General features: G+C 27.1%; 2 protein-coding genes across 8 annotated transcripts in view; both read left to right on the top strand.

The window, feature by feature from the left end:
* Positions 1-2036, top strand: part of LOC123259379 (zinc finger protein 608-like) — a 95086-nt gene extending 93050 nt beyond the window's left edge. For 6 of the 7 annotated variants that reach the window (XM_044719835.1, XM_044719832.1, XM_044719837.1 and 3 more), the window contains one exon: positions 1598-2036. In XM_044719835.1, the coding sequence (XP_044575770.1) occupies positions 1598-1668 (71 nt within the window). In that variant the 3' untranslated portion in view covers positions 1669-2036. The remainder of the gene's footprint in view (positions 1-1597) is intronic. The other variant, XM_044719838.1, reaches the window with a different exon arrangement.
* Positions 2037-7802: 5766 nt separating this feature from the next.
* On the top strand, positions 7803-14770 carry LOC123258817 (inner centromere protein A-like). The gene is made up of 4 exons (XM_044719047.1): positions 7803-8150; positions 9111-9552; positions 10450-12358; positions 14150-14770. Exons 2-4 carry the CDS (start codon positions 9118-9120, stop codon positions 14341-14343), a joined length of 2538 nt encoding a protein of 845 aa, XP_044574982.1. The 5' UTR covers positions 7803-8150; positions 9111-9117; the 3' UTR covers positions 14344-14770.
* The last annotated feature ends 301 nt before the right edge of the window (positions 14771-15071 follow it).

The raw sequence follows: 15071 nt of genomic DNA, 5'->3' as shown, positions 1-15071 counted from the left end.
ATTATAAAATGCGTTCCAAGTGTTGCTAAATCTCAGAAAAGGTTATTTAATTTTTAAACGGTAAGCCGAAAAAAGTTGGTTAATTTAATAAATTTTATTTTGTTAAAATAAAATTTAATTTCTTACCGTTTAAAAATTTAAAATAATATTTAGATAAAATTTTTAAACTTGGGCCTCTCTAAAAAGTCTAGTCAATTGCAATTGCATTGATAGTTTGTTAAATAACTTTAAGTTTTTTTTATTTATTTTTATTATCAATTCAAAATAAATTTTTTTTTGGCTATTGCAATTGGGTATTTTGAAAAAGTTAAAGCTTTTATGAGTTTTAATAATTGAAATTTACAAGCGAACCGTAATCAGCGACTACTGATAGATAATTGTACAACAAAATCGCGAATTGAACTTTTACCAGGGCATGATACTTATTATATTTATAATTAATACCGCGATCGAAACTTAGGGTAGTTGAGACTGTGATAATTCGTGTTGTCTCGAAAACTGTCGGGAGTTAAGTATCAAATACAAAACTACCATATGGATTTATTACATACATTTTATAATTATATATATATGTGTATAACGCAAGTGTTTAGCGGGAGCTTAGAAGTCTTCCAAAAATCTCATACAAAATTTTAATCGAAAATAATTTTATTATTATTTTAAAAGCCTTTCACTGCCAGGATTCCTAGAGAATCCCTTTTAATCGTCTATAAGATTCCTCTTTATCTTCCTCTGAAATGAATAATTGCCAGATAATTATCCTTACCATTACCTCAAGTGTCTCAACCCTTGTCATGGCCAACCGACCGCGTTTTCGTATTTTATTTATTTATTTTTTTTTTTTTTTAAGTTGAGAGCTGGAGTCGGGCGGGATCGCTGGTAGTTTATTTATTTTATATCATTAATTTCTTTTTATTTTTTTTTTATAAAAACCTCTTGCCGACTGACGATATTTCAATTTAATTAATCATTAATAACTCATGTAAAATAAAATTATTTCTTAAAACAAGAACATTTTTAAATTAAAAAAAAAAAGAAAAGAACATTTAAGAAAAATAAAATTAATTTTTCTTTAATTAAATTTTCTACGATTTTTTAAATAAATTAATACTAATTACTTTTTAATAATTTGTGTAAAAAAAATTATTTCTTTAAATTAGAATCTAAAATTAAAAAAAAAAAATATTTAATTAAATTTCCTAAAAATTTTTAAATAAATTAATCCTAATTATTTTTTAATAATTTGTGTAAAAAAAAATTATTTCTTTAAATTAGAATCTAAAATTTTATTACAAAAGTATTTAATTAAATTTCTTACAATTTTTTTTTTTTTTAATAAAAACATAAAATAAAAAAAAAGAAATAATGAATTATTTTACACGAGAATTATAAAATAGATGATAATTATAATTATAGCGAGGATAGCATAAATTGCAATAGTAATTGTTATTCGGTGTTGATTAACGAGACTGGCAAAGCATGTCGGATCGCAGTCGTGCACGAGGTCAAAACAAAGAGCCATTAATGCTATATAATACTAACGTGAGATGTTATATACATAACATATATGTAAATATAAATTGTATGTATGTTGCAGCGGCCGTGCTGGCGAGTCAGCAGGCTGCCGCAGTAGCCGCTTCGGTGATCTCGCCCTTCCCGCCCAAGTGACCCGCGGCCCCCGGTCCCGGCCCCGCCGCCGGAAACTCCGCACAAACCCACCACACGCACTCCACCGCAACCGCCGCTGGTAGTGGACACTCGCACGGGAACCCCGGCAGACAACCATAGGACTGTACTGCGTTCGACGGACTTTAAACCCAATGGATCATCATGATATTGCCGAGGCATAACTACCGATCCCAGCAATAATCATCATTATCATTTATCTTCATTGTTATTATTTTCACTATCGCTGACAATTATTGTATCAATTCACCATCAATGCACACACTGCATCCTTATTTTTATTTATTATTTTAAAATTTTATAATTTACTTTTTTATCTGAAAAATGATTTGAAAAAATTGCAAGACAATTTTTAAATTTCAATAAGAAATAATTTTTAAAATTTAATAATTTTTTATAACAATTTCACTATTATAAATTTTTAATTGTAAATTATAAATTGATAAATGGAAAAAATTAAAAAAAGAATGCAGTAAACATTAAATAAAATTGTAAATAAAAAAAAAAAAAATGCGGAATTATCATCCTAGTCCGGGACAACTCCAAAGGTATACGTATGTGGGACGATTATTAGTTAGCCATTAAACAAATATATATATATATATATATATATAAATATATATATATTTTTTTCATTAAAATGCTAATATTATACGGATAATAAAAAAGAAAATAAACGGTTGCTTCCACGAGAAGAACAAACCGGCTGATAAAGATCTCGATATGCAGCTCGGCATAAGCTGGCGGTATTACTTAACCCGATGATTAATTAGCAACAATTATAATTATAAATAAAGTATAAAATAATGAATAATTAATGAATATAAAATAAAAAAGGCTTTTGGCTCTGGCATTTACTTTTCAAAGTCCAATTTAGAGGGGGACCATGCTAAATTCCAAAGCACCCTGTTTTTATCGACCCGTAATTTAATTAATAATTAATAATTAGTAATTAATAATTAATTATGAATTATAAGTAATAAATATTTGTGTAACTTAGATTTTTTTATTAATTGATATTTTTTTAGCAACACTTTTATCTCTTTTATCAATTACTATTTTATTTTTCTAAGTTAGCGTCATTAATCGACTGTGATTAACGATCATTTAAAAATATAAGTTTTTATAGTTGACTTTTAATAAATAAAGAGAATAAAGAACGTTCAATGTAATAATAATGGTAAATAATTATTTTAGAAAGGACTGGGTTCCGGCAACCTCGCCTGGAGACAATATTATTGCTCCCCAATTGTAAATATTGTAATTAAAATTAGTTTAAGAAAAAAATTAAATACTTATACATATTTGTATGAATAATTAATAATTAATAATCATAATAATAATAATAATAATAATAATAATAATCATAATAATAATTTTAGGGATCATGTAACAAATGGTACTACCCGTAGTATGTATTATTCACCTGTGCAAATTATTACTGTAATGAGAGACGTATTACTCTGTATAATATCTCGCAGACACTTCACGTAACTTAAAACAAAAAATAAAAAATAATTAACAATTATAAAAAAATCCTTTTTAATTTTTTTTTGAGAATAAAAACGGGGAAAAAGCTATACGTTGATGAAGTGATCTGCAATTATTTTAAAATAAAATAATAAACTTTAAATAAAAAAAAAAGTAAAGAGTAAAGAACAAAGTCTCAACGGTGATTAACGACTTGCTTTTTTTCAAGTCTTGGTAGACTGAAATGCTCACGATCAGACACTTTTTTACGTGAGTTACACAAATATTTAATATTAAGCGTATTGATAATTAATAATTAATAATTATTAAATAATTGATGGAATATCTTTTAAAATGTATGATAATTTAATAACGTATGTAATGTATGAATTTTTTTATGTATGTAAATGGATATGAATGATTAAGAGTAATTGTGATTGTGATTATAGATTATAATATAACCATAATTCGCTGTCCGATATGTATTTAACTGTAAAGATAATAACTGGCATACGTTTTATTTCATTTTTTAGTAACTGCGTTAATTTTAATGGATAAATTTATCTCTAGAAAATTTATTATACATAAATATGAAGATATATATAAATATAAATATAAATACAATGTAATATTAACGTGACTAGCGAGTAAGAACCTATAAATAAAAAAAAAAAATTAGAGAGTATGCGTGGATACTTCTTAAGGAAGAAATAATGATTCTAAATAATTAAGATGCGTTATTATTAAGTATAAAAATGTAAATCGAAAAGTAGAACGCTATTTGTTTACTAAATAATGAAGAAAAAAAAATATGAAAATATAACTAGCTAGTGATGCGATAGTAGGTTTTAAAAATAAAATAAAATAAGACCAGAGAGGCAAAGAATTAAGTAGTGACAAAAAATTGAATAAAAATAACAAAAAAATCAACGTATTATTAATGAAAAAAAAATAATAAATATATATATATATATATATATATATATATATACAACTAAATTTAGGTGAATACATAATACTAGGATAACTATTATTGTAATAATAATTAATTGTAATAATATTATAATTATATGATTATTATATTGTATTATTTTATTATGATTTTATTTTACTATAATTGCCATTGCGAAATGACAAGTGTATGAACGCTTTGTGTATCCTGTACCAGGATGCGCAGAGTTTTTTATTGGACTGCATAGTGTCGCAAATGCCAAATCAAAAATTAATTGCATAATTATCAGAAACTTTAATAACGAGTAAAACGCCTCAGTTTTAATGAGGTCAACCGGAGAAAAAGGGTAGGCTTTTAACAAAATATTGCTGGTGCTGTGCTGTGATTTTTATAAAACAAAGTTAAAAAAACAAACCTTTTAAAATATTAACAACTTAAATTTGCTTTTATTAACATTACAAATTAACGTTTTATTTAAAACGGAGTAATTAAAAAAAAAAAAATAAGTAAGCTTTTTATGGAAAATATACAGATAGCCTAAGTACCTGGACCCTGCCCTGATCTCCGAGTTTTACCAAAAAAAAAGGATTTTTAAATTATTCCGGAAATTGTATAGGCTGTACAATGTATTTGCTTTTAATAAATAATAGATTGTTAATAAAAGTAATAAGTAACGAGCTACTGAGTTAATAAACGAGTGATTGGATGATATTTAGCTATTTTTATTCGGTTACACCCGCATCGAGCCTTATTGTACCTACGAACGTTATTAGAGGTAATTAATAAATAATAATAACAGCGTATCCCTTGTAATAAATTGAAATGTAATTAGAAAAATATAAAGTTAAATAACGAATATTCCATTTATATATAAATATTTAAATAATTGCGGTAACTTAACCTGGGGATTGTAATTAAATAAATACCAATTATTCAAATCGTAACTGACTGAAAAATATATTATAATGATAATAATATTATTGACTTCGCTAATTTATCTCCTTTGTTTCTTTTTTTAGAATGAAATCATAGTTAATGTGCTTTATATAATTACTCGAAATATATAAGAATTAATGGAGAGAAATTAATAACAATAACAATAACGTACAGAAGCAAATACAGAATACAGACAGTCGTCGTTATGTTGTAAGATATTGTGTTCAGATCCAGACCATGTACTCTGACTCCCTTCCCAGACATTTTATTATTATTATTATTATTATTATGATTATAATTATTATTCTTATTATTATTATTATGATTATTATTATTATTATTATTATTATTATTATATATTAATAAAATATATTGTGCACTATGCTCCGAAATTGTCCATACAAATAAAATATATTGAAAAATCTCACATCTTTTTTTTTATTTCTTCTCACTGTTATTAATCACTTTAAAGTTAGCAGTCACTTGAGTATTTTTTTATTTTATTTAACAAAAAAATTTGTTCTAAAATTATTTTTAAAAAATTACATTCTTAATTTTTTTCAATTTTTAAATGTCTATTTTTTTTCTAATTTTTTTTTTGCCATAATTTATTTGTTACAAAAATTTTTTTAATTATTAAATATTTATGAAAATTAAGTTAGCCGACATCTAAAAATTTTTATATTTTTTTTTTTTTATTGAAATAATTATCAGAAAAATAAAAAAAATTTTCATTTGTAAAAACATTTAAAAACTATAAATGCAATTTTAAAAAAGTATTTTTTAGTCGTAATTTAATAAATGAAAAAAATTACAAAAAATTTAAAACGTCAGCTAACTTTATTATTATTATTATTACTAAGAATTAAAGTATTATTATTAAATATTTGCTACATTAATTTTCAAACAAAAAAATTTGTTCTAAAAAGTTATTTTCAAAAAATTGCATTTTTTATTTTTTTAAATTTCTAAACATCAATTTTTTTGCCATAATTTATTTGTTACATAAATTTTTAAAATGATTAAATATCTGCCAAGTTAATTTTCATTTGCTGTTAGTTTTAATCACTGGTAATTATTATTTAATTAACATTAAGATAAGTCAATTATATATATCAATGAATATTTACGTTATTCATAAATGTTAATTGAAAATGGTATCAAGATAAATTATAAATTATTAGTTACTTAGTTGAGAAATGCGAACAACAAGTTTTATGTCGTGTTAAAATTAAATTATCACATTAAATTTATCAGTCAGCTGACCATTTTTTAATTTTACTTAGCAAAAAAATTTTTTCCAAAAATTTATTTATTTAAGAATTGCATTTTTTATTAATTAAAATTTCTACATGGCAATTTTATATCTTTTTGTTTTTGCTATAAATTATTTGTTACAAAAATTTATAACTAAGGTAAAAGCCCCAATTATTGACGCTATAAGAGACAAAGTTATGATTTCATTTTTTTTAAGCAATCAAATATAAATATCGATGAATTTTGTTTGAGGTAATGTCTTCAGTAATGTTTTAACTAATCAATTTCTTTTTTTAAAATGATAGTCAGTGATATTTACTAATTAATTTTAAATAATTAAATATATGATCTGGATACACCAATTATTGACGGGTTAAAAAACTGATTGATCTAATTATTGACGTACTGTAACCCCAATTATTGACGCCCCTACTGCACATGCGTCGAATCATTTGGTTATATTGTTATTTATCAAAAACTTGATATAAAGTAATCAGTATTATTAAAGTTAATTAATAATAATTTCTATGAATGAATAATTATTATGAAAAATATAACAATTTATTTAAAAACTTATTTAACACTAAAACACGCCGAGTTATTTGACAGTTAAAAGCCTTGAATATAATCGCGTATATAACGTATTTTATACTTAAAAAAAAAAGGCGTCGTAGCGGTGTCGACTGGCTGTCAATATGGGATTCACCATAAAAATTATGAACTAGTTATTGACTCCCATTATTTAAATATCATAAAGCATATAATTAATTTCGATTATTTAATTTTATAAATATTTCATATATTGTTAATTAAAAAAAAAAATAGATCATATAATTACATGAAAAAATTAATTTAAACTCGGCAGTTAAAAAAAATGCTTTTCTAACCAAAGTTGTTAAGAAAATAGACGCTCGTAAGCTGATTTGATGAACTGGTGCTAACTTTATTTTTTTTTAATAATTAATATTTAATATTTTGAACTGAATGTGATTTTTTTCAATTTTTTAATTAATTAGAATTTAATAAAAATTTATTTGATCGTTATTCTTATTACAGATAATGTAATATATTTAAAAATAATTTAGGATGTCAATATTTAGACCCCCGTCAATAATTGGGGCTTTTACCTTAAATTCATTATAACTAAAAATTTTAAAATTTTAACTGTCAAGTCGAGACGTGTGGAGGGGAAGGTTATTTAGAATTCTACTCATACGCCATCTGGTAGCTGTATCCAAGAACTGAATAACTGTCATGGAGATTCAAAATATGCGTTAAAAACCGATAAAGTATTTTTATTAATTACATATATTTTACTATTATTATTATTGTTGTTAACATTTTTTTATTATTCAAAAATCTTTTATTAAATTAAAATAAAAAAAAGATTCTACGGTATTATTTCGTTTTCATAACTAGACGCAAATATTGGAGGCGCTAAAACTCATGTACCCTTTTCATTGCCCCCAATTGGAGCCTTCCCCTCTTGCACTCACTGGTTTATACATACTGGCTGGACTGGTGTGGCTTGGTGCTCGACAGTTTGTTTAGCGCGTCTTTTTATTTTATTAGTTATATTAAAATTATAATTTCATTGAGTTTATTATTATTAAGCCTTATTTTTTATTAAAATTTAGTGTTTCAAAAAATATATATAATTTTTGTTTAGTTATTATCGACTGTTTATTTATTAACTTCTTTCATCCGTGTCAGTTATTTTAGTCGATTAAAGGTTAATGTATAAGTTTAGATTTAGATTTATTTACTGGATAAATACAACTATTATCAGCATAGTGAATATTAATTGATGTCGACTTTTGGATTACACAAGGAGTAAAGAGTTATCTCGGTGAGTTTATTAATTTTTAATTTCATTTATTTATTTCTTTCAAACTTTCATTCTTCGTTTCCCGGCAATTCAAGATGGTTGAAATTTTTTATTTACAGTGACTCTGAAAATAGCACGTTTGAAAATTATAAATGAAAAAATATTTTTAAAAAATTTCATTTAGAATTTTTCAGATTTTTTACTCATCAAATTTTTTTTTTTAATTTTTTAAAATCATTAAAAAAAATTATAAAAATTTTCCGATGTCAGCTAATTTAATTTTCACTAAATAAAAAGAAAAAATTAAAAAAGTATCAAGAAAAAAATAATTATCAAAACTGTATATATTTTTAATTAGTTGTTGTAATTATATAATTTATTTATTACCCATCAGTGTAATAGTGATAAATGTTTATAAATATTTATTAGAGTAGCTATTAAATTTTTTTTACCGAAATAAAAATAATAATTTGCTAATATTTAACAATTTATGATAATTAAGTTAGCCGACATCTAAAAAATTTTATAATTTTGTTTATTAAAGAATTATTACAAAAAAATTGAAAAAAAAATTTTTTCATTTGTTAAAAACTTCAAAAACTAAAAGTGCAATTTAAAAAAAATATTTTTTAGTTATAATTTAATAAATTAAGCAAAATAAAAAAATCAAAAATGTCGGCTAATTTTATTATTATTAACAATTATTATAAAATTGATAACAGCCTTGATGTTTATCAGATAAACAATGTTGATCGTTTCTCGAAACTGTGTCTATCAAATAGAGACTGAGTCAGACTGAGAGCACTTTATGTACTTACTTGTTAAACTAAATACGGACATTACTATTACTATTATTTATAAGTACTATTATTAAACATAATGTAAATGTTATTTTTTTTTCTAATGGAACCCGCTTAATGGCTTTGCTGTAGGGTTCAATGCATTGTTTAAAAATAAAATATATTTAATTCAATTTTTCAGCAGCAAGATGGATCGTTCCGCCAAGGAAGCAGGCTTAAATATGGTCTTAAATGACTTGAACGGTTTTCATCAGACATTTTTAGCTGGCTTGGCAACAATAGAACAATTACGCAAAGACCATGTAAACTTCATTCGAGATTTGGGCACTCAGATAGCCAACAAGAGGCCGGGACTCCTTCCAAAAACACCGAAGCGTAAACGTATTCACACAATTCTGGAGAACGAAGAAGTTTCACCCGAAGGAAAGAAAACCCTCGAAACACCAGCGAAGACCGATGATGAAGAACCAAACAAGGAGGAAGAAGAAGAAGTAGTCGTTCCTAGGTCTCGACGCGGTGCTTCCGTCAAGGCTAATGAAAAAATAAAAAAACAGCAATCTATAACGCTTAATGCTAAACTACGCAGACCGTCTAACGATGAAGATGTCATGGAAGTAGTAGTGGTAAGTATTACTTTTATATATTAAATAAATATTTTAATTTATAATAATTATAAACTAGCAACCTTGTAGTCACTATGTGACTGCCGTGACTTGTGAACTATAAATAAATAAAATTTTGCTTTATTAAATAATGACTTTCATAAACTTAAACTGTAATTCTTTAATTATTGACGTTTTTAAAGATATAAGCTCATCCCGATGTTACACTCACCAAGAACTTTCATTTAAGTACCCACATGCATTTTTGATATATTTTTCATATATTCATATATATAAATATATAAAATATATAAAAAATTGATGTGGGTACTTAAATGAAAGGTCTTGATGAGTGTAACATCAGGATGAGCTTATATCTTTAAAAATGTCAATAGTTCACAAGATACAATGTCATTTCTTAATTATGTTAAATTGCACCGTACTTTTTTAACTATTGACATTTTTAAAGATATAAGCTCATCCCGTTGTTACACTTATTAAGAGCTTTCATTTAAGTACCCACATGCATTTTTGATATATTTTTATATATTCATATATATATATATAATATATATAAATATATGAAAAATTGATGTGGGTACTTAAATGAAAGGTCTTGATGAGTGTAACATCGGGATGAGCTTATATTTTTAAAAATATCAATAGTTCACGAGATACAGGGTCATTTCTTAATTATGTATCTAGAGATAGAGCATTTTCTAATGCAGCCTAAATACTTATCATTATAAATCGACTATTGGTGAGAATTATATGAAACCATGAAAAGGCACAACTCCAAGTCAAGACTTTTCCAACGATACCAAATTCAACCATAAAAACCCATTTTATCATATAAATACACTAGCCACAAATTTTTTCTTATTCTCTTAATAATATAGATTTGTGTTTTATTAACAGAAACCCCGAACGACTCGAGGCAAGCGGGCGAAACAACCTGTTAGTGGATCTGATGACGAAGAGTTAAAGAGACCATCCAAGCAATCAAAAATCGAGAAAAAGAGTCACAAACTGATGGAGAAAGTTACTATCAAAGTCGAGCGAATATCTTCAACAATTGAGCTGAACGAAGGGGATAATAATAATAAAAATGTAAGCGATGTTGAAATGATGAGTCCTCCGCGCGAAACTCGATCTACAAAAATTTCTGTACCAGAGCCACCAGCTGATAAGAGTATTGGTGAACAAGACAACACTCTTATCACTGAAGCGTCAATGTATGAAGATGCTATTGGTAGCAAAATGCTGCCGATGAATTCAACGATGAATCCCAATAGCACCATGACCATTGACAGAAAAATGATGAACGTGACAGTAGTGTTGGATAAAATGAATCAAACTGTCACTTTGAGTAAAAATTCTCTGCCATCAACTTCCGGTGAAATGGTGCCAACAGTACTGTTATCAAAGAATGAATTTCGTAAGAAAACGTCGTCGTTAAAATCTAATATCGTTCATTCAGAAGTTGATGAGCTTATTACTGACGACGAGTCTTCGCCGGAACGCATTAAAGCTGTCAATTCATCCAAGTCCACAACCAAAAAATTCAGAAAATTAAAAGCCGCTGTAGTGAGTGAAACCGAAGACTCTGAAGATGAAGTTTTAGCTACGCCGGTTAAGACAAATCTTAAAACAAAGGATCTTAAGTATAAACAAAACGCGCTGTTCAGTCCTTATGCAAAGCAATCTGTAAAGAATAAGGTCGAGGCTTTTGAACAAGTAGCACGAAGTCCTACAAAAGAACAAACAACTGGAAGAGTTACGAGAACTAAAACGCGAGCTATGGCAAACGCTGCTGATACTGCAGCCAGCAAAGCTCCTAAAACTCCGAACCCAGCTGATGTTCGCGCTCGTAAGTCATTGGCTAAAGCCAAAAAAATAGCCATCGCTAAACAAAAGCGTGATGATGACAATGAAAAAGAGAATGCGCTTCTAAATTCTGCTCAAAAGTCGCGCCTACCAGTTGCTAAGTCTGACAAGCTGGCGCAGAAGCAACAATTGAGGACGACTCCGGTCAGCAAAGCGCGATTACACATGCCAATGTCAGTGAATCGCTTAGCTCATACTCCGGTCAATGCTCACGTCTTACCAGCTTCTACCAAAGCAGCGACTACTTCCAAGACAAGCCATCTGAGTCACGCGTCGTCAGTCGATTCGGTGAGCCACTCGAAACCACTGAGTAAATCAAGCTCTATCGACAGCTTGGTTGAGAAAAAGCAGCGAGACGAAGATGCTAGGATCAAGAAGGAAGAGGCGCTGAGACAGCAAACTGAAGAGAAACGACGCAAGCGGGAGGAGAAAGAGCTCAAGAATAAAAAAGCTAGGGAGGCTCAAGAAAAATTGGAGCAGGAAAAGCGCCTCAGGTTGGAGAAGGAGAAAGAAATGAAAGCGAAACATGCTTTGATAATGCAGGAAAAAATGCGCGAAGAAGCGGAAAAGAAAAGGCTCGCACAGCTCCAACGCGCTCAGGAGAAAGAAGAAAAGAAGAGACAAGAAGAGCAGTTGCGCCTGCAGAGGATGCATGAGATTGAAGAAACTGAAAGGAAACTCGCTGAACAGAGGCGACGAGAAGAGGAGAATGAACGTCGCAAGAAGGCGGAACTCAGAGCTCAGCAAGCAGCTGCTGCTGAAAATGCTAAATTGAAGCAGCAGTATCAAGCTAAAGTTAAAGCTATGCAGATGGAGAAGAATCAGCAACAACAACAGCTACATGAGGCCCCGACGTCTTATAAAATTGACAGTGATCCTGATGATGATGAATCAGATAACGAATCTAATCCTAAACATCCTATACCTTACTGGGCACAAGGTAAGTTTTTGGCTGTGTTATAGGCCTACTCATAAAATTTCTACTCACATCATGTAACGACATCTGTACTTGGATACATTTTTATTCAGATGCAATTTGATTCATTTAAATCTCTACGCCAATTCAACTTTACTAAATAACACTCATATTCACATAAAACTTTAAACAGTTACAACTCTATGGCTGCCCAATTTTAAAACACAGTAACTGCAAAATTTTTATACCTGATTTTTTTTAATATTGCTGCATTTCTTATAACTTTTAGAGCTTAATTTCAAGTATTTTTTCTTAAAAATATTCATATTCAAGTATTTTCTATTCATAAATCAAATTTTTTATCAATTTGGCGCGCAAACTTTTTTTTAATAAGAAAAATTTTTAAATTGTCAGTTACTTTATTTTGGAATTGGGCAGCCGTCTACTCAAATATAACAGTAATCACCTTCAAGCCTGCTCGTTCAATAATAGTGCTTACAAAAAATTTCGCAATTATTTCATAATTCATAGTTAAATAAGTAGACTTATTTACGGCCGTAAAATGGACGGCAGAGAATATGAGGTCCACCTAATTGCAAGCATCGAGTGTTTGAAAATAATGCTTACAATTTCTTTAAGTGGGGCATAATTATCTTCCATAGTAGTAATACTATAGAAAATAATAGTGCTTGCAAAAAGTTTCGAAATTATTTAATAATTCATAGTTAAATAAGTAGACTCACCTTCAAACCTGCTGTTTCGTTTATATTCATTTTTAACTCTATTCACTGAAATTATCGCTCAGTTACATATTCATTCATAGAAAAATTGAATCAATTACATATGTGATCACTAACAACTGTACTCACGATCAACTCTACACTCATATGTATGGTTAATTTATAAAATAGAAATTTCTCAATCAGTTGATCTTGAGTACAGTTGTCAGTGATCACTGATTACATATATAATTGATTATATTTTTTTTATGAATAAATATGAGGAGCTGAGTTTCAAAAGGGTATCTTTTCATTTTTGATTAATCGAGACAAAAAAACTGATTATCTTCAATTATAAATATTTGTATCGAACTTTTTTTAATTTATCTATAAAGTGATAGCACGGTTATGAAGATACTATTCGATTTTCATTTATAAATCTTTATAATTCTCGAAGTAATTAATATTTAAAAGTTCAGAAAACTGGTCTTTTAAAATATGAAAAGATACCCTTTTGAAAATCAGCTCCTCATTCTAACTCAGTCTAACTCCATTTTAGAGAATCTTCTATTTGTACGAAAAAAACAATTAGTTCAAAATTTATTATCACTTTAAAAAACCAATTAATATCTAATAGAGTTACAATATTTAGGTTTAAATCATTCAAATAATTTATAATTGGATTATTGCTACATCAAAATGTTAAAAAATCACCCTCTAAAAAATAAGGAGTTAGACAAATTGCTAATTAGACCGTCGATATGTAACTGAGCGATAATTTTAGTAAATAGAATTAAAAATAAATATAAACGAAACTGAGCAGGCTTGAAGGTGACTACTGTTATATTTGAGTAGAATTGCAACTGTTAAGAGTTCTAGGTAAATATGAGTGTTATTTAGTAAAGTTAAATTGGCGTAGAGATTTAAATGAATCAAATTGTATCTGAATAAAAATGAATTAGAATCAAAATATATCTGAGTACAGATGTCATTACATGATGTGAATACAGATTTTATGAGTAGGCCTGTAACACAGCCAAGTTTTTTTATTTTTTTTTTTTTTATAACTGGTTATTAACTAATATTTTTTTTACAGCCGGAATTCGTAATTTACAATTGGAACTGCAACAGTACATTCCGATAAATAATGTTTTAAAATTCTTTGGAGCTAAAAAATGCACGCCGGATTTGTCAGAGCTTTTTGTGGGAGTTAAGAAGGATCGGATGAAGAGGACCTCGAGTGCTGTGTGGAAATCACCGCCTCGGTTTTCAATGATGGAAGATGAATAAATATTTAATCATTAGTTATCATTCATTACTTTAAATATATATTGTTTAATAATATGATTATTTATTTATTCGCAGAACTATAGAACGAACAAAATTGTTTTTTGTATAAGTTTTGTTTTCTTCTGGTAATTATTTTATTAGGAACATTCTGATTAGATGTGGGATAAAGCTGATTAAAGGATTTTTATTTAAGTAAACTACTGTAATGTATTCTAAATTGACCTGTATATGAAACAAGATTTATCGAAAAATTTAATTAATCAAAGTGCACGGACTTTTTTTAAAATAGATTGAATTAATTTCTAAGATATAATTAGAAAAGTAATATTATTCTAAGTAAGTATTCTTATGATTAATAATGTTAGAGTAAAGAAATATTAGTTATGATTCCTTTTTATACGTTGTAATAAATGACTTTTTTTTATTATATTGTTGTGATTATTCATTAAAAATACTTGATAATTTTCCGCAGAATTATTTTATCATTTTCATGTAATTGAAATATTTAGTTAAAATAATATAATTTATAATTCATCAAAAGGTAATTCTGATGTTAAATAAATATTTGAATTTATTTAACAATTAAGTATATAAATATAAATATTTAATAACATAAATTAAACATTTATTGAAATGATTAAAAAAAATATTATTTTTAACGTCAAACTTATCAGTTGTAAACAAGTCTAGTCAAATTAGTGACTTGTATAAAAAAAAAAAAGTTTATA

This window comes from Cotesia glomerata, linkage group LG2, assembly GCF_020080835.1.
Source record: "Cotesia glomerata isolate CgM1 linkage group LG2, MPM_Cglom_v2.3, whole genome shotgun sequence".
NCBI lineage: Eukaryota > Metazoa > Arthropoda > Insecta > Hymenoptera > Braconidae > Cotesia > Cotesia glomerata.
Note: the sequence above shows the minus strand (reverse complement) of the source record. Positions and strands in the feature narration are given on the sequence as shown.